Below are 25,347 nucleotides of genomic sequence, written 5' to 3' on the forward strand. Positions count from 1 at the left end.
ATTTTCTTGAAAATGACTTCACACCAGTTGCCATAATTTTACAGGATGCTTTAAACTGTCATTTTCCAACATCCTAGTAAGGTATTTCGTAAAAATTTGGCAGTTTAATTTTTCGATGTTTGCAAATGTTGTATATTCCCTTTAATTAGTTTTGCCAAAATATTAATTAACATTGAGTAAACTTTGAAACTTAATGGGTCAAAACCGAAAAACGCGTTTTCACGAAGTGTACTTTACCATTCTTTTGCGTGTAAAGTGCCTGCACACTACGCGTCAAAAACGGGTTTTGCGTTTTCACGAAGTAACACAAATATTAATGTCACGCGACTCACTCCTGGCGTTATCACGAAGTAGCGCTAACCCATTAGCTTATACACATGGTAAGCGTCACTTCGTGAAAATCATACATTAACGTGTCATACAAGTTTCCAGCTGTCAGACAATGCAACGAAATATGGATTTTGAGGCTAAAACGATATTTTGATCACCGTTTATAACATCGTCAACTTAAATCGGTTGTATCTCAAAACACAAATGTTCTACTTTGCGGGGGTTAAGGTTTCTTCGTGGTGACGCTGATGACATATACGTTTTGAACAGCTCCCCCATGAGAAAATGGCGTCCAGCTTCAAGACCTCCCCCCCCCCACCCCACACACACACACACGTTTGCTTTACATACGCTATGTGGACATTCCTTTGTTTTCGTGTAGTTAAGAAAACTCGGTACAAAAAATCACTTTACTTAAACTGTGAAAACTCTTTCAATCCAATTTTTTTCCTATGATTCCCTATAGTGTTTCTCTTCATTCTGTTACGGATAAACCTAAACCCAAAATGCGTTTTCCAGTGTCCTGTTTTCCAGAGAGGGCGAAACGTTATGTGGACACGGCTTAGTCCACATAACGTCAACACAACCTACATTATGTGGACATCTTTTGTTCACAAGTCCACACAGAGAATGTAATGCCTACCCACACCCACACACCCACACACACACATTCTCAAATTTGTATCCTTGTGGAGACATTCCTTTGTTCTCGTGTAGTAAAGTGTTCAATTTTGAAAGTGAAGTTTCAAAATGCTCTTATTTTAACCAGAATTAGTTTCCTTGGCTGAAATTTGGACTTAATATCCCTTTTCTAAAACTCTTTCATTTGCGACATATCAACCCACCTTGGAAATTCCTAGTTTTTGAGTAAAACCCATATATCTATTTCGTGAAAACCTTGTGGAGACCTATTCATCTATAGAAATTGCCCTGTGGAGACCTTTACAATGTTTTGTTCCCTATTGTGTGTGTGTCTCCACAAGGATACGAATTTGTAGTCACCCACACCCACACCCCCCCCCCCCACCCACACACCCACACACACAAATTGCTAACCATTCGGTGACCTTTTACCTAATTCTGTGTACATCCTGTATAGACCATAATCATGTTGCGGCCATCTTGATTTTTCCCTATTCAAATCAACGTAACTAAAGCGAGACTGGATGGAAAAAATAGTCTGGTTCCTTTTTGCGCACAAACATTATCATTCAGTACTTGTTAGTGGATACCGGAAACATGACTGAAATGGCTGCAGCATGTTAAACGTCTATAAGGCTCGGTCCAGGAATACAATTGACCAAGTGGGAGAAGAAATATCCTCGTAAATTTGAAGAAAAACGACCACTGGTGACCTTAAGTTATGACCATCGGCTGAAACATTTGGCAGATAGCATTTTGAAGACCATAGAAAGAAGATACAGAAGCGCCACAACATAAGCCGGTCCCACCAGCTGATTTCAGGAGGCAATGCGTCTGAATAGGGTAGTTCTTAAAGGTATAGTCCATCATTTGTAATTGGTTTCCATTTGTTCGTTGGAAGGAACATAAGTGCTCAAAATCTAAAGAAGGGTGCTGAACAACTAACCTGATGAAGTTTCAGCTCAGCTTCAGCTGTATATTTCAAGAAAAACAACATTCTAGGATCTCGATTTCAAAACAAAAGTTGCTGAATCATGTTTTGAATTGTGCCTGAATGCAGCGTCCGAGACACATTATCACTAGCCAATTGCAGCTACGCGATGTCGCGCACTGATCCGACGAATTATAGCAACCGCGCACGCGTGTGCGTTGTGTCAACGCTTGCGCCCGCTTCGCCGAATAAAAAAAACCGAACTACTAACAGAAATTTTCCAACGGTGCTTCTTAAGACGCACCGTTGGAAAGGCCTTCTTTCATTGATTTCTTCAAAATTACAGCTTGCCAGAAAGAATAATTTCACAGGGAATTTAGTCCCCTTACTATCTTTCAACCAACTATGTTTTTCAACAATAATTACGCCATGCAAACTGCTTACTGACTGGATGGACCTGAAATATATAAATCTAAAAATTAATGTGGCCTGACGTTGCGAACTTAGCAAGTTCTTCTTCAGAGGCTAAAACTTCTGTTTTAGCCTCTGAAGAAGAACTTGCTAAGTTCGCAACGTCAGGCCACATTAATTTTTAGATTAATAATTACGCCAGTTACTTTTTGGATAGCTGCAAATGATGGACTCTGGCTTTAATCGCAACCGTTCCAAGATTCATACCTCGTGCTCTTCAAACAAAAAGGATTTCTTTTTCTCCTGAAGACTTTTTAATTTTTGTATTTTTTTTGGCGTCTCCAACACTAGGAATAAGGAATTTTATCTTGCGCACAAATGATTCGCCCTCATGCGAGACCAGCATTAATTTCTGGCAGCCGATGATTCGATCGTTGTCAAGAAATATTTTAAAAACTACGCTAAACGTCGCTGTTTTTTTGTTGTTCGATATCTGATTTAAAAGAGAATACTTTCATATTTTTATGAAAGTAGTAATTGAAAACAAATATACATTTTTCGAGATGAGACTCGTAAATGTCACAGGGAACACGTCTTTGGGATAAAGGAAAAATTGTGCGCACCAAGGGTCCCCCTGCCCCATCTAACCACACCCCAGGACTCCCCCCCCCTCCACCCGCCTCCTTTGGATATGGTTATGCCGGTGGATTCACACTATATATAGCTGCTCAAGAAAAGGGACTACCACAAAAACGGTGAATGTTGCAAATGAAATAAAACGTCTTTATTAAACATATGTCCAGGTGTGTTAAAAAGCACTGTAGACTATACATGCATTCACAATGAAAAAGTAAAGTACGACAAAATCGTCAACTAACCGAGAACGACGGGCGCAAGTGTGCCGAGAGCCACGGGTAGATTCATCGTGACAGCCCGGTAGATGCGGACTAATTCTTGCTTAGTCCGATATTGAAGCTGATTTGTCGATCGCAACAGTTTCAGAGGTACGGCCGTTTTACAACACCGCCACTACTACCAGACAATGATTTATGGTGCGGCAACAATGCTGTGTTACAAAGATTCCTATAGCGTGTTTCTCTCTTCAGTAATTTATACTAGTCTAATATGAGTTGGCGTTCGTCATATGAGATATTCATATACGCATCACGCGTGGCACATCGCGTAAATGAAAAACATACATTATAAATCGACTAAAATTGCCAAAAAATAAGATGCAAAAGCCACATATATAATGAAACATAAATGCTGCAGTATATAAAGATGTCTCTGATTAATATACAAGTCATATACTGCACTGCGAACGTTTACAACTCTTCATCATTCATTGGTTGCTTTTCAGTCGATAGGTGGCAGCAGTCATGTTTAACTTTTCCCACAGATAAGGGCTGCGTAATAACTTGGCTACGACCGGTAGTAACGTGCAGTGTATGGGAAGTCCAGCCGTAGCCAAGTCATGTGACGCGGCATGACTCACATAAGGGTATCGTTATAGGCGTAGTTCCAGTCGTGCCTCCCAGGCACAATTAACAACATCGGCACATTCATGTTCTTACCAAGTAGGTCTACTTTAAATGTTATCTTCTCTAAAATACTCTAAAGAACCACAAGATTGCATTTTTTTTTCTCGGCCAAAGGTCTACAGACAACTCCCCATACGAAAAGGATATCCTCTTATCAATAAAAAACAAAATATGTATCCATTTTATCTTCATTAATCGAAAGAACAAATTTTGTTGTTAATCAGCATAAAATGGTCTTATTTTTGTATCGGTAATGTAACTTAGCTTGCAGTGTTCTCGTGGATTATAGTGGTTATTCCATTCTTGTAAGATCTGCGCGTGAATATTATAGTAATATTGGACATTTATAAAGCGCAAACATATCCACCATGAGGTGCTCAAGGCGCTATACATAATTGTATACAAGCAAAACAGCAGCAGAAATAGGTTAACAAAATCAATATGAATTAATAAACAAACTAAACAAATTAAGGTGTTTATAGTGTTATAAATTAATTCTGTTCAGCCTAATTTGTACAAAGATTGCTGTATAGTTTTTGGCTTTTATGTCTTTTGGTGTTAACTACTAGATAATTAATAGTTCTACGTACACTAGATATAATTCAAAATAGTTAATTAAGGCCGATGACATGAGATGAAAAACCTGTACCTCTACTTGAAACACTTTTCTGATAAAATTCAAATTAAGATAAATAAAAGATTCCTGTTGTATTATTTTCTTTTCATTAACATTACTGAAACGCTTCGGTTTGTCATGAAAATCAGTGACTTTATCCTACTGTTAAACGTCGGTCAATTTAATTTGGTTAAAAAATTCAAAGTCATTACCAGCCCTCTCGTCCTCACCCCAAAGAGAAACCAAACTTTGTAAATATATTGAATAAAAACTGTAATGGGTTTAATTTCCGTCAGCATTCGTGGTAATTTGCTTAAGCGTAATTTGCTGTCGAGTTTGTCTGACATCAATCCCACAGAAGAAAACACGCTCAACAACCATTACAATGCGCTGTGAAAAGTATCATAATAATGATCAGTTTTGAAGAGCGTCCCCATTCGGAAGATGGGTACCAGCCAGCCCCCCCCCCCCCCCGCCGCTTTTTCATTTTACGGAGGCCAAGTGTCCGGAGAAAAAAAAGTGTGTACATTTCGGCGCGGATGTGCGGTTGTCCCCCCGCCCCCTTCCCCCTCCCCCCCCCCCTGCCGACATTAAAAGCTGGATACGCTGCTGAAAAAATGTTTTTTTTTGTGTTTCATATCGATCGATAATACACGTGATGAGCCCGCTTAAATGAATTGTCATTTAGCTTTTTGGAAAGATTCTGATGCTTGTCAGGCGGAGGGGCGTGTAGATAGTCACTCTTTTGTGCTGTTCTGGCCTTGATTTTCATGCTTGTCTGGCTTGATTAATTTACTGCTGGAAGCGTTTGCGACGTCCATAGTTCCAATATCACCTACGCCGTCGATTCCAAGCAGGTACTTCGCACCAGGTGATAATTGACAATGTGAAGGAGACCAACTGACGGTTGCCTCTCGTCAAGCCCACTGCATTCCGTGAGAAGATGGCTCCGATGATTTTGTGGTCATTTCTTGTCTTTGGACTCGGGGGTAAGTTATTTTTTTGTCTTTCAAAATCAATTTTATAATATCCTTCAAATCTAGCAATTATATGCAGAACTAAAAAAAAACAGGTTTCCAGTGAGCAAGAGAAATGTCAAGGGGAATGACGGCTTTCTCACGCACATAATCTCTACGCGTTCAATACAAAGGTCAGGTACGCACGTCTCCCTCCCTTTACAGAAACCTTGATATGCCCCTGAATAGAAAACACGGTGCTAAGTGCTAAGAATGAGCTAATCATGGAGGCATGGACACTTCTCTTTTCACTTGATAATGCAAAAAAGAGTCTTAAAAAAGCTTAGTCTTACAAACTCCTGTGTGCTCGAAAAAGAAGATCAGTAGTTTATCGCTGTGGATCCGAATTCGGTAATTTTGGACAAAGGGATACTGCATCCTGGGTCAGCCCAATTGGGCTACGAAACGCGCTTTGAACGAATTATGTTGATGGGACAGAACATTTAAAAGAAAGTTATAAACATCCACACAATTATCCTTTAAAACCTGGGCGTTTTTGTGTTATTCCTGTGCGAGAACGACTTTCGAAGTCCACTTTTGCGACCCCGAAATGTCGAGGTGTTTGAGTGTTAGTTGTAATTTCATCCGTAAAGTATTCGCCTTTGCCAACGTGTAAGAACCACATTTTGTGCATTAGTGATTGGTCACCGCTGTTCGCGTGTACGGTGCTGCATATGTACGTTATAGACACACACAACGTGGTTGGTTTCCTTTCACTAACCAGAATGTTTGAAATAGGATAAGTAAACAATCCAAAACATGAAACTTTAGGGGATTTCTGGACCTAGATCTCGTTTAACTTCCATTTGGTGTGATTCGAACACTGCAAAAAAAAATAAAAAATAAATCCGTACTCATTGGAGGGGCTTTAACTTTGTGATGACGCCATTTATATAGACCTTTCGAGAATTTTGATAGCTACATTTTTATTCCCCGTTTGCGTAGATTGCCAACGCTTTATGAAAAATGTTGCAGTTTGAAAAGCTGCAAATTTAAAGATTACGCGAGATGAAACTGCTAAGCGTAACCACACATGCCCGTAATTATCCCCTATCGGGTACTGCACAGTGCCCGAACAAAGCGCGGATAATTAGTTTCCCGTGCTCCCATGTATACAATGCAAAGGCAGCCCTGCGCGATCGATATCCCCAGCAGTTCGTTTCTGGCAGCGTTGTCACAAAGCAATTTCCACTTGCGTACCCATTAAGTTAATTGGTAACGTTTCAAATTGCACCATTTTTCATTGACAGCCAGTTTTCAATTTACAGTCTTTGGTAGCAAACGGGGTCTCAAAATGTAGCTAACAACATCCTAAAAGGACTATATAAATGACGTCATCATAAGACGACCAAATCCTAAATTATGACCCCTCAAGTGCGGGTGGACTTTTTTTTGGCGGTGTTTATGACGAGCTCATATGATTATCTCATTTTTCAGAGCACCGGTAACGGTAGGCTTTATGATTGAGATCGGTGACACAAATGACACTGTTTTTGTGTATTCTTTGTTTGCTATCTGTAAGTTACATAGGCCTACTTAAGTGTTTTTTTGATGTTGGTCATCTGAGGTATAGGGGAAAGGGCATGTCACTAAGGATCATCGGCAAATCACTGCCATTAATTAGGTTTGAAGACTAGGCTGGGCTTTGGAATACAAGTTTTAAAGTAACAAATCGTTACATTTGTTTGTACCATTTCGTTTATTATTGAAATCATCACGATGGGTAGGAAAGAATTATCATCGAATTGTTGGTTTGAATTCAAATCTTCATAAACTGCGAACTCACACCCAACCACCGATAAAACTGGATTGCTTTGTGTACTGGTATTTCAAACGCACAGGTAAAATTATAAAGGGTGTTACGATAACCCAATGACATGCAAGTGTGTGTTCTGACTGATTGATGTGTTGTGTGTCGTACCGGATAACCAGTTCTATCGAAGACGAACAAACCATACTGGTCGAAACGTCGAGTGAACCGAATTTTCTTGAAATGACACGTACATGCACACCAATGCGGGGTAATACAATTCTGAATCTCCATCAATTCCTACAATGTTCTTACTTGTCTTAGTGTGGTGAATGAACATTTTGCGAAATTGGCCAGAGAAAAAAAAACATACTTACTAAAGGTAAAGAGTCCTGCTTCTTGGTTTGTATCTGGTAGAAAAAAATAGAGATGCGCAAAGACTGTCATGGCAACATTTAGGTTCTTATAAGAATTGTGTTTTAATTTCTATCGTACGTGTTGGAAGGAGTGTTCGGGGATGAAGGTGTATGGATATCCTTTGAATTCAAAGCAAGGCCGCTCGCCTGGAAACAATTTGGCACAAATCAATTTCGTCTCTTCTTGTAGACCGATTGATGTGCAATCAGGCGTCGTAGAGGGCCGCGCTCCGTAATTGGCAGCGCTGACTCTGCTTATGCAACGGGCTTTAAATGTTTTAATTGTTTCTTCTTCCAGCAATACTAAACTTAGTCATGTATATGTGGCGATACGACTCGAAACAAGACTTCACTCCGCCTTGAGAAAAGTCCATTGTTTACTGTTTACAGCGTCTCCATGTAACGCTGCAACCACATTACCGCAACCATGCCATGCATGCACTCAGGTAAAATAAGCCCATAAATTAATGTAATTGATCTATCTCCATACAAATTATTAGACATAATCAATATTTGTAATGAATCATGATCGTTGCATTTGAATATTCCTGTCATAATAATAGCGAAACAATAACAAACTTTGTAAATTGTTATATTATGTCCGATATGTAGGCCCAGTACTGTAATCTTACGCGACGTGCTTCGGCACACTACACGAAACCATCCTCTCGCTTGCTGGAGTTCCCTTCGTAAAGAAGAAGGTTCCACTTTCTCTGTAAATCTCACTTATTTTGTACATTTCATTCACCGAAATACCTTATTATGAGCTAACCATGTTATAAATGCAGGTTCATAGAACATGTGGACCGAGTGTAGGCTCAAACCCAAATCAGAATCTGCCATTTTGGACAAGTTTTCTGTGTACCATTCTCGGGAAACTGTGTGAGAAGTTTTGTGTGAAGATTAATCGTGTGACTTTCACGTGAAGCATACGGCTGTTTCATGTAAGCTCTCGACGACTATTTATGTATTCGCTCTGTGTGTTGTTTACACAGGTTGACTCTTATAAGTGGAGAGAGCGGGTCTGCACAGTGCTCATAACTCATAACTCAGATAACTATTTACTCATAATTAGCTCGGACTACATTTTACTCAGAGTATATTTTACTCATGTCATAATTAAGCTCGTAGCTCATATTTGAGATTTAACTCATAATTAGCTCATATCCTAAACTGTATTACACCATAATTTGTTTTGGTACATACATCTGGGCTATATATATTGCTGGACGTGTTGATACTTGTTCAAAGCAAGACACTGAGATAACCGTATTTCAATATTTTGACGATGTTCTTGTAAGCTGATGTGAAATATATTAGCATATAGTTCAACATTGCAGATTTAGTTGAATATTTGTAGTGATACAGTGCTTACACGTCGAACATTTGCACTATGATAGCTGAGCATATCTTTGACGTACTACACATATTGCCAAACATTCTTATTTTGTCGCTGGTGGCCCACCACAGACTGGTATTCTTTGGCATAAGCTGTGGTATAGGCTTTTTGATATATCCTTTGTGTCTTAGCAACTTGTGAACATCCTTTAACTGATTTGACGTGACAGATATTTCACACAAACTTAGAATATTTTAATTGACTGATTGCTGGATATCATAGTATTAATATCTCTCACTAATAGTCTTCAATTTATTCAAACAAGATTAAAATTTATTAAATCATTGGAAAACATCTGGACAGTAATATTGCCTGGAATTCGTGCTCATTTCTGATTGTTTTTCCCCTTTAATTGCCAAGGAGATCTATTCCTAATTAATCATTAAGCGGACTAACCACGTTAGGCAGCAATTACCCTACACGTAACCGTGACATACATTAGAACTATAAACTCGTGAAATAATATTTTACAATTGTTAACCTACTTGCGGCACGACAATTGTAGCCTTTATTCACGAGTCGGCCTTATTAAATTGAAAGCGAGGTAAACTCTTCATTTTCATAAACTCTTTTTTTTTTTTTATTTGCGAGTAGAAATGAAAGCAATGAAATAGAGGTATATTACAAACTCACACCAGCCCGCGGCTCATTCATGGCAAAGCAGCCTAACTCGAAAAACGGTGTTTTGAGAAAATGGAGTTTAAACTTTAACCTACTATTTTTGTGTGTGTGAATAAGTGGGTTTTTTTTGGCTGTCAAAGTGTGATCATGCGACATATTTTATTTTACTTTCCTGTTAAATTTGACAGTACATTTCTGGCTAGTTTCGAAATTATAATACATTTCAGAATTTATTTTGCTTTGCCGCATTATAGTCACATATATACAATAATGCATCATTTTGATGGCAAAACAGTGTTAAGATAAATTTCATGACACGTTCTTTTGCATTAAATACAATTTTAATCAAATTTAGGACTCAAAACCGATTTAACGTTAACTTACAGTTTTTTTGCCATAAAAACCATTGATGTTCGTAGCTTAAGATTGACATAAGATGTTTAGCCATTGAGAAAAGAGGCAAAGTCTTTCAAATAGTGTGAGATAGGTGGTGCTATCACCGCGTGTGGTCAACGCGAGCCCAGCACGTAGCTGCTACGTGCTGATGAGCTAAAAAAAAACCCAATAAATATAACTAGCCAATTAAAGAACACTATTCTTGTTTGTCGGTCGCGCGATTAAAAACGTTGTGGACAAACGCCAGCATGCAGGCTTTAGAAGATTTGCACACAAAAAATATCTTAAAATCACGTGTACAGACTAGAGTACGTGATTTCATTGGCTAGTTAATCTTTTTGCTCAGCACGTAGCTCCCCTTGACCGCACCACACGGTGAGGTTTTCGCCTCGCGAGGCGAACGAAATCAAACAGGATAGATATTTGCCTCACAGCCTCGAGAGGCAGAAAACTCAGCACAAATTCACCGCACAAATTTGATTTTTTTGAGCCACGTGCTTAGCAAACGGCCTCCAATTACAATTGCTCAGCTCCGTAGCCGTAGTGTACGGTGGGCTTTAGGAGAAAAACATACTTTCGACCCGAGTCTGCAGGTGGTGTGTTCAGTGCCAACATTTGAGAGAGGTCCGTTAATTGTTAAGATGAGTGATTAGGCCAAAAAAAAATAGTCGGTCTCTGGTCAGACCGAAGTTCCGGAATTGATGCGGCGACGCGTTTTTTTTTGTTGTTTTTTTTGGTGGCTTTTTTTCAAGCTTGTATTGTACAGACAAGGTGGGTACTATTTTGCTTTTTTGTGTCCTCATAATACATTGGTGTCCTCCATAATTTGCCTTGGTGCCCTTTATCATTTGCCTTGGTGCAATTTCCCCATTCCTTGGTGCTCCTTGGTACAAAAATTGAGGAGGCGCGGCAATAGAGGGCGCTGTTGTAGCTTCCGTGTTAATTTGAAGGGGAAAAAAAAGGTTGACGCGCATGATTAAAATCGATGCGCGCGCTGACCAGAGACCGAGTATTTTTTTTGGGGGGGGGGTCTTAAGGGAGCGTCTCATAAGTCGGGAACGTTCGCGGTCCAATGGAACGTTCCGTAGGAACGCCAGGCGTTCCAACGGGAACGTGCCGTGTTCCCGATGGAACGCGGGTGCATTCCGCGGCTTGAAGGGAACGCACCGAGCTGCGGTCCAGCTAGAACGGGGAGGGAACACCGTGTTCCCGGCGGAACGCTGCACGGATGGGTATTCGCGCTCGGGTATACGTGAGTACGTCCGTGCAGCAGGACCTGGAGTCAGAGTTTAGTTTCAAACGTGGAATTTGTCTGACAAAAAGTACATCGTCAAAATTAAGCTCTGCTTTTATCTTTTTCCATTTTTATTTCGTAAAAGTATCGCAAAGTACCATGACAAAACATACAGGCCCTCTCGTTCATTTTATCAGCGGGGCTGTTTTCGAGATGAAGGCTATATTGTTTGGAAATGATTTGTTTGTAATTCAAAATCCTTCACTCTTTCTACGCTGTTTTGTCGGGTGATTTTAGTAAACCTATTACGTACTAGTGTCAAAGACACTTTTTGTTCTTGCATGCATACTGCAAACATGCGCCCTGTATTATTTGTAAACGTGAATATACAATCACCGTAGCGATGTAAAAGTTCATGGTGAAATTTCACCAGAGAACTTCACATCTTCCGTACCAACAGCCACTGTGTTTCGTAATCGATTATATTCAACAGAAATTCACTTAACATATTTCGAAATCCCCATACCCCTTCTCTATCTACGATTTTTTTGGGGGAGATTTCCCTTAATCTAGTACGCATTATCAAAGTATTATTAAACAAAATATTGTTCTTGTACAAGTATACTTTGACGTGAATACACACTCACCACAGCGTAGCGATTGCAAGTGATGTGAGGTTCGGGGCTACTGACGTTTCACCACAGAAACGATATTTACATCATTAGATTTACCAAGATTCCATCCGCATTAACAATCACTCGTACCTTGTGTTGAACTATTTAGTACCCAAACCATCACAGAAATTTCATAATCACGTCCAAATATTATAAATCCTCAAAAACAGGCAAAAGCTACCGTTCAGTGACACACGGTTTGCCGGAGATCGCGACGCCATTTTCCCTGACGCAATATGGGCAAATATTCGAAACTGGGCCATCGTATACGCGCTATGCTAGGAACGCTCTGCTGGAACGCGCAAAAGAACGCGTGTTCCCGACCGTTCCGCTGGACCGTTCTCGCAAAGGGATTTTGCCGTTCCAACGGAACGGTCCCGTGTTCCCAATGGAACGCCGGAGCGTTCCAGTTCGGGAACACTCCGTTCCAATGAGAACGTTCCGAGCGTTCCAACTTATGAGACGCTCCCTATCTAGAATTACATGAATGATAATCAAGATCCGATCGCTCTGGAAAAAATAAGAATGAACATACAAGGATATTCGTTACATGTACAATTGTTAAATGGCATAGCTGCATGTTATTTGTATACTGGTATCAATATCAGATTTAGTGGCCTTAACATATGTACAAGGCACAAGTAGGTGCTCAGGCCTACATTCCCATATCGCGGCGTGCGATCATCGGTACATGTGAAAGGGAAGTCGTCTATTCCTGACACCTGGAAATGTTTACCCCATTTTGATCGGTTAAATTAGTTTCAATAAGAAGAAATTTTGCTTTTATATCACTTAGTCATTCAAAAAATGACTGTCATGTGTTCACTATCAATTTTTCAGTACTTACAGATGTTGTTGAGAGCCAGATGAAGACTTGTTACTTCGGTCCGCCACCGGAGCCGCTTCCTGGTGAACATTGGATGCAAGCAGCCGCTCGAGAAATACGCAAACGATGCCCAGGGACACAAAACTCGACTGGTAAGGAGAACTTAGTAAACAAAGCTTTGAACACATTTTTTAAAAGTTACTTCGTAAAAACACTGTTAAAGCGATTTAAATTTCAGTAACCTAATTGATGGAGGTATAGGATAAGCAAAGACAATTACAAGAACATCTTTTTGATATTGTGAAATGAACGCACGTTATGGTACTTCCTTCCTTTACCTCAATGTGAGCTGCCTTGAAACCAAGAAGTTGTTTAACGTCAGAACAAAACTAAGGATTTCCCATTTTTTTATATTTATTTGTTTTAAAGAAAACTGTAGGCCTCCCCATGAATAGTTATAATATATATTTAACTCTCTCCTTTCAAATATTGCAAGTTTGAGCTACCCACTTCCCAGGCACGGTTCTAGAGCCTATTTGTTTTTGGAAGGTTGGGGTGGCGGGGGTAGATCCAGAAATTAGTGCAGGGAGGCGTGCTGAAATGTTGACCTTTTTTCTCCGGACAATTAGGCATTCAAAAATCTATGGGGGGGGGGGGGGGTGTTGTACCACATTTTCAATGGGGAGCGCTGATAAAATCCCAAACAAAGTGGTTAGTAAATTATAGGCTTCGGGTAATTTCTTTAAACGACTCGATTCCCAGGCCGACGACGTACAAACTTGGTGGCTTTTATTGTTCGAAAAGTACGAAGAAGCTTCACGCGTTTGTGCTTTGCGAATAGCACACTGCAAACACATGGCAGCCACATGGCGGGCTTTAGGCCAAAAAAAACAAGTCGGTCTCTGGTCAGCGCGCGCGTCGATTATAATCATGCGCGTCGATCTTTTTTTTTTCCAAAATGTTCCGCGGTAGCTCCAACAGCGCCCTCTATTTCCGCACCTCCTCAATTTGTTTTACCAAAGAGCACCAAGGAATGTGAAATTGCACCAAGGCAAATGATCGAAAGCACCAATGCAAATTATTAGGAGGACACAAAAAAAAAAAATAGCACCCACCTTGTCTGTACAATCCAAGCTTGAAGAAGAAAAAAAAAGCCAAAAAAAAAAAAAAAAGCCGCGTGGCCGCGTCAATTCCGGAACTTTGGTCTGACCAGAGACCGAAATTTTTATTTATTTTGCCTTACCTTCGAATCGGTTATCCATACATAATGGATGACAACTTTCATTGCAACTTTGTAAGGTTTACCATTGGAAAAGTAAAATATCGGACGTGTTTACGCAACTCGTGAAAATGTACATATTTACATTTTAAAATGTTTTTTTTTTTTCAATCTACATTATAATTCTGTAAATTCTTTTCGTCAATGTTTACTGAAACTGTGTATTTGCTTACACAACTTTTTTACCTATTATATTTTTACTATTCGTTCTGTGTGAGTACAATCATGCACACTATAATACCCTATAATAGTGTACAAATGCCCTCTTCTCACCACTTTTTTGGGGGAGTGAGATAATTTGCACGTCAACTTCTAAAATTGGCCACTGCCATTGTTTTCATGGATTTTTATTTTTATTTTTATTTTATTTTATTTATTTTTGGGGGTGGGGGTACTACACACGGCTACGGCCCCCTACCCCCCCCCCTTCCCCCACACCCGCTCTTCCCCTCCGTAGAACCGCACCTGCCACTTCCCGGAATATAAAAGGGACAAAGGAATGATGCTTGTGCGCAATTTTTCTGACCTTGACGAATAGGCTGAAATATACGCGACTGTGTTCTTCATCAAAGAACATCAAAGCATTTTGAAAATGAGACAAAAATTTTAAATAAAGTATTTTGGTTTGATTTTTTTTCTCTAAATTATTTAGAAGTCAGCCAGGCCAATGTCGAAGTTGAAGTCGATATTTCGACAACGGCCTCAGCTCCCCGATATGCTGACTGCAGAGAGAGTCATGATGCCGGGGTACAGTATGATGCCGTCACTATCTACCCACCGCAATATCCAAACGGCTTGGCCGTTTATTGCCATTTAGATTGGGTGGTAAGTTCCTTCCGTTTATGTCACTCGAAGACGCAGTTCATTGGACTTGAAATCATCATTCAGGGCTGTCAGGCCCATTCCTTGACATGAGAGTCGGTGGTTCGTCAACTCCCCAAAGTCGAACTTTTTATGTCAACCTTAACGTACGCAAATATTGTGCTTGTGCAAGGTGGTATGCTTATCCTACTGAACGATTTTTGTGTGTGTGTGCGCAGAAAGGGCATAGAAACAATGAACAAAGCCGGGGATCACGCAGAGCTCTTTGGTGACCGCGCGGCTCTCTCATTTCCAAAGAGTAAAGAATTCACTCTTGAAATTCGACTGCAATTCAATGTATACCACTGAAAGAGGGAAAGATGATTTAGAATGAAAATTATTCAAATTAATAGATCAAGTTTCCACTAATTTTTTGACTATTATTTCAGTGTAAGGTATAAATAGGGTCCCTTGTTTGACTCTGTAGGAACAAACAAGAGCGGAGATTGTTTTTCAATATCACTCCCCATCTGAACACCACCAACGTACGAGTTTGCGCAACAAGCAAAATACCCGCAATATGAAATATTTACTTAATTGGTGGTATCATTTTAACCAATCGTCCGATATTAATGTGGTGTTATGATGATTTATCACGGCATGTCTGGTAGTGTCATTTTGATGTCGCCGTCTTCGATTTTACTGTCCGTTTTTATAATAACAAAAAGTGATCAATTCGTTCCTTTGCTGTTTTCTCGTTCAAGGTGATTCAGAAACGTATGGACGGGTCGGTGAATTTTACCCGTAGCTGGGCCGAGTACCGAGACGGCTTCGGTGACCTGAAGGGGGAGTTCTGGCTGGGCAACGAGATAGTCCGCCAGCTGACCTCGGAAGGCACTTGGCAACTGCAGATATTTGTAGGTGGTGGAGACCGCGGCAGTAGAATACTTCTTGAGCAATTCCAGATCGCAGGTGACAACTACACACTATATGCTGATCCATCGCCTCAATGGCCAACAGGTACTTTTGTAGTGTAATATCCAAAGCCATATATGCCGTGAACCGGACCGTCCGGACGGCATATAAGACAGATAAACCCCAATGAGTGTTCTTGTGGAAAGTGCAAGTTATTCCAGTTCCAGGTGGTAAAAAAAAATGTTCTTTATTGACAATGCATACTTTCCTGCCCGGTCCACATTTGTATTGGGTTTTCAGTCCCGACCTGATTTCGTGGGTTTTATCTCCCACGTGTAAAACTGTAACTTCTTCTCATTGTCTACTTCTAGCGGTTTCGAGCTACAGTGCCTAGGACACTTTAAAGGAATCCTTGGTTTCCTTGTCTTACCAGAAAATAAATAAATAAAATGTATAATGAGTGATTCTTAAAAATTTCCTCGCAGGTTGTATTGAAAGGGGTCCGCTCATAAGTCCGACGCCTCATAGGTCCGACGCTTCATAAGTCCGACATTTCGGACTTATGAGGCGTCAGACTTTTAAGGCGTCGGACTTATGAGGCATAACATTTATTTACTCCGCCTCATAGCTCCGGCGCTTCATAAGTCCGAAACAGTGTTTGTCCATTGTAGGACTTATGAGGTGTCGGACTTATGAGGCGTAGACCTATCAGGCGTCGGACCTATGAGGCGTCGGACTTGTGATTCGGCCCCTTGGAAAGACTCACAATTTTCGGTTAAGAGTTTACTTCATTATTCAAAACGCGTATGTCTCATATTAGTTCTAGTGATGCTTTGTGATAGACACCACCTAGTCTAAGTATTTCACCCGTTATCCACGGAGCATAGTCTCCTGTATAACGTCTGATATGTCAAAGCATACAGATTTATGTGATCTCGCGCCTCAGCCAATCGGATTCGACTTTACAAAATCATTACGTCATTTCATTCCAAAGTCAGCACTAGACTATGATTGGGCAATTTGAATGCAGAGTTTTGTAATACCACAGCCGGGCGTGTATCGCGTAACATAATACAGAGCGCGTGACCACAGACTTTGTTGCTGTGTCTTGTGTATTTTGTATGCATGTCTGATCTACGACGCGACAACGCTGAATGACCGGAGAACCCGATATAGAAAGTGCCCGCTGACTGGTCAAATCTGGAGGTCAAGATGCGATTGTCTTGCATAAAGAATCAGAGAGTATGCTAAAATGTTATAGACCATGACTTTCGCCACAAATGTAGTATGACGAAATTGAACGAACTTTCTGAATAACATGGTGTGGCGTAGACATTCGAAATCGCATAGTCTTGGACGAAAACGTGTGTTCATTGTTTGAATTTGCTTGAGCTATATTTGAAATTGTCTGACGAAAGACGAAATTTAATACTGGAAATACACTGAATATAATTAAGGTTTCTGGACATTAATTTAATTATTGTGAATTCGAATGCTAAACTTTTTTAAAAATCGGGGAAAAAAACTATAATGGCTATGACTTAAGATGTGAAAAAGTGTGTACGTCACTGTTTGAACTATATACACTTTTAGTGGAAATACAGGTTTTCCCGGCTATTGTAAAAGAGTTTTCATTGAAATTCACCAACTCTAACATTCAACACCGTCCGAGAAAAGTGTCACACGCTTTTTACAAAACCAATTCTGTCATTTACCATTCAATTTCAAAGTTCGGTCACCCTCTTTATAGTACCGGGTGGAGAATATTTGTCAGTACATATCAAAGTGGTCTAAGCTGTTGCCAAATGGCAGCTTTCAGAGATCGAATTCGTCTTATATAAATCAATTATACGAATCTAATTTCTTAATAACAAGGTTGGCGTAGACGAGACAAAATCGAGTACTCCGAGACAAAAACGTGTGCTCATTGTTTGAATTGTCTTGAATTGAATTTGAAATTGTCTGACAAAAGACAAGATTAAACATTGGAAGTGCACTAAATTGGTGTTGATGGAATAATTTGAAAATTAGAAACGGGCATTCTAATGACAAACGTTTTTAATTAGCCGGGAATACATATACTTTTTTCCTTCTGTTTCCCAGGCAAGTCAATGACTGACGTTCACTCAGGCCAGCCGTTCTCAACCTACGATCGCGACAACGACGCCGATGGCAACGCCAATTGTGCCGCTCAGCTGAAGGGAGGCTGGTGGTTCAAGACTTGTACTGGAGGAGTCGGGAATGTGGATCTCGTGCCGACTAACCTGAATGGGGAGTATTCCTATCCCGTCAACTACACGGGGCAAGATTACCGCGGTATGAGGTGGGCTGGTGCATTGGATGGCCAAATGTCGCGTTCCTCCCTCATGGTTCGTCGCGGGAGTATGAATTAATGTTATTTCCCTTGCTGCAAATTACACGATTCCTTCGTGAAATGTTTGTCATTTATTTGGAAATATCTTCGGAGGGTCTTGTTAAACGGTCAAATGGAAGCTGATTTGATTTCGCAGTTTTGTCCTCGCTAGAACAGGGTTTTTTTCAGGCCCATCAAACGGTTCCAACATAAGGGGTCGTTTAGGCTTTTGGTATCAATATTAAAATAATAAACATAGAATAGAGTGGTAATCTGTTCAACATTATGAACAGGTGTTTAGTATGAGGTTTTTATCTGTTAACGAGATGAGCTTAAGATACAATTATTAATGGTATAATAAAATGATAATTAATTTTTTAGCATTCAGAGAAGTGAGTAACTAAACCTATTATCTCAAAATGTAGGGTTCCATACCTTTTCTCGTGAATATGATGATTTATTGACTATGAGGTTTTTCCGGCTTTTTTTAAAGGAGTTTTCGTTCAAATTCACCCGCTTTTAAGAGAATCAATCGAGTCAATAACCAAAAAAATTCAAAGTTCTGCTACCCTCTTTAGTCAGCGGGTCGATAATATTCGTCATTACAGATCAAATTGGTCCAAGCTGTTGCCGAATGGCAGCATTCCGATATCAAATTCGTCTTAGACTTTAATTTCTGAATAACAAGGCTTGGCGCAGACGAGGTGAAGTCGAATACGCCGGTACAAAACCGTGTGCTCATTGTTTGAGTTTTCTTGAACTGAATTTGAAGTTTTCTGACAAAAGACAAATTGAACATTTGAAATGCAATCAATCGATGTTGATGGACGGATATTGAACGTTAAAAACAGTGAATTAGAATGATAAACGTTTTGAAATAGCCGTGAAAACCTATAATAGGCAGCCATATTTACACAATTTCTTAATTTCCCATAGGCCTTAAGGTTTTTTGTAAAATTATGATGTAAGTAAACTGCATTATGTCACTGCTTCATATTTTGTGCAATAAAAACATATGAAAAGAAAGTTTGAACAAGAAGGTACAGCTGCGATGTATCTTTTCCGTGCTAGTAGAATCAAGAACTTTAAAATTAAGCTTGTTTTCGTGAAAACTAAAGGATAAGAAAGTGATACATTTTTAAACACTCTGAATAGCACACTTAAATAATGAAGATATCAAACATTAATAATGAAGTGATTATAGATAACAAGGTTTTCAGACAATTTTGCCTCTTTTCAGAGACCATAAATATGGGAAACAAATTAATAGAGTGGCTTGCATTATGTTTTCAAGGTGAATTTCAAATATTTATTTTCAAATCAAATTAGGTTTTTGCCCTTCACCGACGTTTTTTAAACACTGTATACTCAGTGTGTTACCTCCCTAGTGAAAGTTGGAAAAAAATCACTCGGGTGGGACTCGAACCCACGACCTCCTGCTTTCTAGTGCAGATGTCTTACCACTCGACTACCGAGCTAACGGGATCGGTTGGTCGGTTCGAATCTAATGTACATAGCAGTCGGTTCGAATCTAATGTACATAGCAGCGGGTACCGCAAAAACTATTATAAGATGGAATTTTATGGTAATTGTTATTAATAATTAATTATTAGAATTAGTATGGCTTAGTATGATTTTAAGCATGACTTAGTCTTTGCCGGTTATGTCCGATTGAAATGTAGAGTGGGCGGACATAAGAGATTAAGTGACTATGATAGGTTGGGTAATCAAATGTGATTAAAGGTGCGAGCAGAGGATTATGTTCGCAAATCCTCTTGTCAGCAATAGCATGCTTTCGTGCCTTGCTGTATGGACACTCTTCAGTTAGGCCAAAAAAAAAAAGTCTCCGGTTTCTCGTATGCGCGAGCGTCGCCGTAGCCATGCGCGTCGGCAATGAAAACTTTTTTTTTTCAATGAAAGATGATGTCTCAAAACCGCCAAACTCAAAGGTTTGACTGGAATCCTGCTGCTGCACAATTTTAACGTGTTGTTAGATTGGGTTATGGTCGAGAATAAGGTTTATGTGGCCTATCTTGACTCCCATATATTTGCACTAAGTTTAGTCGGGCAACATTTGCAGTCATCAGCCAACATTTGAAGCAAAAAAAATCAGGTAAAAAAAAAAAAAAAGCCGCGTCGCCGCACCACTTTTTGGGCAAGCTCCATACCAGAAACCGGAGACTTTTTTTTTTTGGCCTTATAGATTGGTGATTTAAAAAAGAATCGAAGCTGACTCGGTTGGCTGGCGGCTTTTCTGAAGGCAATGAATTGGGATTTCGGAAATGTTTCCGTAGAGTAGTTTATTGCCTTGGATTATGTTCCAGTGCAGGTCACGGTGTGTTATGGCTGGGTTGTATGTTGTGGTGAAGACAGGTGGAGTTTGTTTTGATTTTTCTTCATCCTAGAATTCAATGTGTTAAACTTGTGTGCAAGCTTAAATTTAGTGGTTTCCGGGTATTTTTCTAGCATTTCACTAGAGGTTGATTTCGGATGCCAATTGGTGGCTGGTTTGAAAGAATGGTTTTTAGAGCGTTTGTTACGCATTAGTGATGTACATATTAGTCTTCGGTTGAAGATACATTATTGATGTTGCTTACGAGTGATTTGTGACTTGGTTTAGCATAAGCAGGTACATGTATGACATAGAGACCTTGTCCAAAAAGCAATTATTTCGGTTTGCGATAGTTTTGCTTTTGATAGGTATGTTATGAAGGCTTCATAATGTTCTGCTCATGAGCGCAAATGATTGGATTTTCCTCGGTTGGTTTTAGATTTTCATTTAGGCGAGCCCTCAAATTAGAATCCCTCCCCGGACCGTTCGGGGTTGAGCTCGCCCAGTATGTTGAAGGGATTGGGACCTTGCACGGAACCGATCGGCCTGGATTAACTCCACCAGGCTTCTTCACCATGGCTCTGGCTCATCACAAAGGAACCAATTTGCGACGCGCTAATCCTCCAGTAGGCAACAATGACTGTGATGAGCTTCATAGAAGTTGCCGCTGGTAATCCCAGTGGGCTGGATAATCCTCCAACAATGGCCAGACTTCAATTTATGTTGCCTATTGTGAAACCCTGAGTCACCAGTTTGGACCGATTGGGGCGTCACGCTTCAGTGACCGGGTGGCTTCTAGCTTCGTACCGATTGGGGCGAAAGAAATTAGCATACCGGACCCGGTACCCGAACGGTCTGTTATCTGATGGCTCGCCTTACCAGAAAAGTGATTTGGTTTTGGTTGTTTCGTGATCTCTTAGTTTCTTTGTTGAATGTTTCATCTTGCCATGATTTCCTGTGGAAGTTTTGGTTTGAATATAACGGATAAGGTATAGATTGGGTTATATTCCAGATATTATAACGATGTTATTATGGATGGTGGATGGCAGGATATCTCTTTTGAGTAGCTACAGCATCTTTCACTCGGGAGGTAACACACTGAGTATACAGTGTTTAAACGTCGGTGAAGGGCAAAACCTAATTTGATTTATATCACCCCGACGCAAAAATTCCATCTTATATAGCATCTTCATTGATCTCCAAACCCAACGGTCTTTCTCAAGACCACCCCATCTTCTCAAAAGAGATATCCTGCCATCCACCATCCATAATAACATCGTTATAATTTCAAAAAAGTAGATTTAAAAATCAAATTGTTTCCCTAAACAGGGTTGTTGATATAGATATTGGGTACTACATGTACAGTTGGTGATAGTTGTTGAGACCAGTATTCTGTGTCATTTTCTGTGTTGTTCCAAACAGTTAAAACACACAATAAATTGTGTTTTTTTTTACAAGACAGGTTCAATGGGTCATTGCGTTTAAATGGTGATATTCTTTGAACAGATTGAGCAATTTCATTAATGTTTTCATCTAAAAGTAGCTTTTGAAATAGGCTTTCCAGTCATTATTATTTTTGGTGCTACATGTTTTTGAAATAAGAAATATATTTAGGGGGGTTCCGCTTTTTTTCTCACCCTATAGCTAAAGGGGTGTTTCGAAAAAAGTACAATTGTTGAACAAAATCGTTGGAAATTTTTTATTTGTTGACTGGTTTCACTTTTGGACCGTAAAGTCTTGAGTCTTTTTTTACCGAAAAGGTATTAAGGAATGGGAATTAATATGTGCTTGGTCGGTATTAAACTCGAAGACTGGTTGGAGTCTGAAATGCTGATAGTTACCATCGGCTTCGCCTCGGGTAATCATCGGGCAACTAAAAGTGGGTATCCATGGTGAGCGCTGTACAAAATAAATATCATCCTCTATGGGCTATCCAAAAGACGGAATGAGACAAACGGTTCAATATGTTTTGTTCATGTTGTTGTATCCCTTGAATCTCCTGTCTTACTACTGGCTGGGTTTGCAATGTTTTACCCCAAACTGTACCAAGTCGGTTTTCACATACCATTTTCAAGACAATGGAACTCAGTGATGCATGACCAGAGGAATGCATCCACTATCAATGGAGAGCTTTACAGCCCCAGTTTATGATAAAAGCATAATTATAGTCATATTGTCTAAGAGGGAGGGAACCAAAGTATTTAGAAGGATCATATTCACGTTGCAGATATAGTTCAATTAACGTAATTCAAGGCAGACGAATTCCGCCAGGGCTTCGCTTTCCGAATGTTTTGTAGCATTACCTGGCAACCGCAGCCGTCACTCAGTCGATAATTGACACGCTTGATATGGTGCGGTTTTTATGCATTTGTGTCAAAAAGTCCGTCCGATTTCAGTCTTACTGACAACAAAGGCTTTTCCTCCAGTCCCAATTCAACTCGCAAGCTATTCAAATGAGCTTTGACAACTGCATCTCTTTATTATTTTTCTTCCATTGTTACAAACTTGTGACTGGACTTGTGATTGAATTGTGATGGACTTGTGATTGTTCGACTAAACATCCTTGTTAAGTCTCCGTAAAATGTATTAGAAGCGAAATTGTCAGTAGGTCACTTCACTGAAAATGTTTGAAACTTATGATACAAGGTAATTTAAAGGATGCAAATAATTCATTATTTTTTTTTGGGGGGGAGGGGCTTGTGTTGTGGCCCCTCTAGATTCCGTTACAGCTTTTTTGAAAAAGCAATGGCACCTGTGTTTTATGTGTAAGTTTACTAACGATGTTTCGGAGCTTTTCAAATTTCACAAGGGGAAAATATCGACAAAATTTTTGAAATTCGAATTAAACGTTCGAACCCCAATACACATGTGCTTCCTGCCTCACTATTGCTTCCGCGCATGCGCGCTTAATAAATGCATTTAGGCCCATAGTGACAGTATCAAATAATGTAGCCAACTGTTCCACTCCAAACAGATATTCTACAAATATAATAAAGGTGTAAGAAAAAGGGTTTACTGAAAGATGCGATAGAAGAAAAATGAAAAACAAAAACGGTATTATTACGTTTCAGCATATCGATCGAAAACATTCGTGAGCGCGCGCAAATGAAAGATGCAATAAATGCTTGTTGAGCGGAGGGGCGTGTACATGGACACGCTTTTGTGCTGATCTGAATGGCCTGGCCTTGGTTTTAATGCTTGCCCGGCTTGATTAATTTGCTGCTGGAAGCGTTTTCGACGTCCATAGTTCCAATATCACCTACGCTGTTCGATTCCTATCAGGTACTTCACACCACGCAATAGTTGACAATCTGCAGGAGACCCACTGACGGTTGTGTCTCGTCAAGCCCACGGCATTCCGTGAGAAGATGGCTCCGATGATTCTGTGGTCATTTCTTGTCTTTGGACTCGGGGGTAAGTTTTCTTTCTTTTAATTTTAACATGGAAAAATCTGCATGCAAACTGCACCCGAATGGACGGACCTATAAAATATACCAATCAAAAAAAAAGTAAGGTTAATATTATATTATTCATAAGGAATATTCTGCAGCCTTCTATGTAATGATTTTATGCATAATTATAAAAGGAAAGTTTTCTGAAATCGGGGCGGATTTCAATTTCCACTAATAAAAAGTTCGCGCCACGTCGCTGCCCCCCCCCCCCCCCCCCCCACACTGAAAAATTGGCATCGGGAAAAAGAACAGCCATATGAGTAATACCATGATTAGCTGGAAGAACCTAAAGTGTCTTTTTTCCCCCGCGATTTTGTGCGTATGTTTCACAAAAACTCTGGTTTTTCGTGAGTGGCTTTTTATTGTAACGTCCGTTGGAGAGCGAATAGCGGTAGTTATTGTCTAATATAGCCATAACATCGTCACCGTCACCACGAAGTGGCACTAACATCTAAAAATCGATATTTTGCGATTTCGATTTTTTTTCCTTAACTGTAATTAATTACACATAATCTATTACCTGAAGAAGTTACTATACACAGAGTTAATTAGTTTTGCCAAAATATTAATTAACATTGAGTAAACTTTGAAACTTAATGGGTCAAAACCGAAAAACGCGTTTTCACGAAGTGTACTTTACCATTCTTTTTGCGTGTAAAGTGTCTGCACACTACGCGTCAAAAACGGGTTTTGCGTTTTCACGAAGTAACACAAATGTCACGTGATACGCGCGACTCACTTCTGGCGTTATCACGAAGTAGCGCTAACCCATTAGCTAATACACATGGTTACGGTCACTTCGTGAAAATCATACATTAACGTGTCATTCAAGATCCCGGCTTTCAGACAATGCAACAATAAATGGATATTGAGGCTGAAACGATATTTTGATCACCGTTTCAAACATCGTCAACTTAAATCGATTGTATCTCAAAACATACATTTTCTACTTTGCGGGGGTTAAGGTTTCTTCGTGGTGACGGTGACGACATATACGTTTTGAACAGCTCCCCCATGAGAAGATGGCGTCCATCCCCAAGACCCCCCCCCCCCCCCCCCACACACACACACACACCTTTACATAGGCATAGAAGTGGGGTACTTCCTTTGTTCTCGTGTACTAAATGTTTGCAATGTCGCGCACTAGTTTCAAAATGCTCTTATTTTAACCAGAATTAATTTCCTGCGCTAAAATTAAGACTTAATATCCCTTTTCTAAAACTCTTCCATTTGCGACGGATCAACCCACCTTGGCAATTCCTAGTGTTTGAGTAAAATACATATATCTGTTTCTTGACAAACTTGTGGGGTACCACATAGTACCCCACAAGGTCACAAAATGGCCTTGTGGGGTATCTCCCATTGTTCCGGTCCCCCATAAGGCAGTGGTTATACACGCACATACACCCAAA

The 25,347-nt window shown here is 40.0% G+C and overlaps 1 protein-coding gene across 1 annotated transcript; it reads left to right on the plus strand.

The window, feature by feature from the left end:
- Positions 1 to 13,108: 13,108 nt before the first annotated feature.
- Positions 13,109 to 18,754, plus strand: LOC119730029 (ficolin-3-like). Its single transcript, XM_038202818.1, has 4 exons — positions 13,109 to 13,124; positions 14,735 to 14,907; positions 15,648 to 15,903; positions 17,902 to 18,754. The coding sequence occupies exons 1-4, from the start codon at positions 13,109 to 13,111 to the stop codon at positions 18,189 to 18,191; spliced, it is 735 nt and encodes a 244-aa protein (XP_038058746.1). The 3' UTR covers positions 18,192 to 18,754.
- Positions 18,755 to 25,347: the final 6,593 nt, after the last annotated feature.

Source organism: Patiria miniata, unplaced genomic scaffold, assembly GCF_015706575.1.
Source record: "Patiria miniata isolate m_02_andy unplaced genomic scaffold, ASM1570657v1 HiC_scaffold_22, whole genome shotgun sequence".
Classification (NCBI taxonomy): Eukaryota; Metazoa; Echinodermata; class Asteroidea; order Valvatida; family Asterinidae; genus Patiria; species Patiria miniata.

Coding starts and splice junctions, on each gene's coding strand:
- LOC119730029 (XM_038202818.1), top strand. Junction 14,908..15,647: donor ATTGCCATTTAGATTGGGTG/GTAAGTTCCTTC, acceptor TTCTCGTTCAAG/GTGATTCAGAAACGTATGGA. Junction 15,904..17,901: donor ATCGCCTCAATGGCCAACAG/GTACTTTTGTAG, acceptor TCTGTTTCCCAG/GCAAGTCAATGACTGACGTT.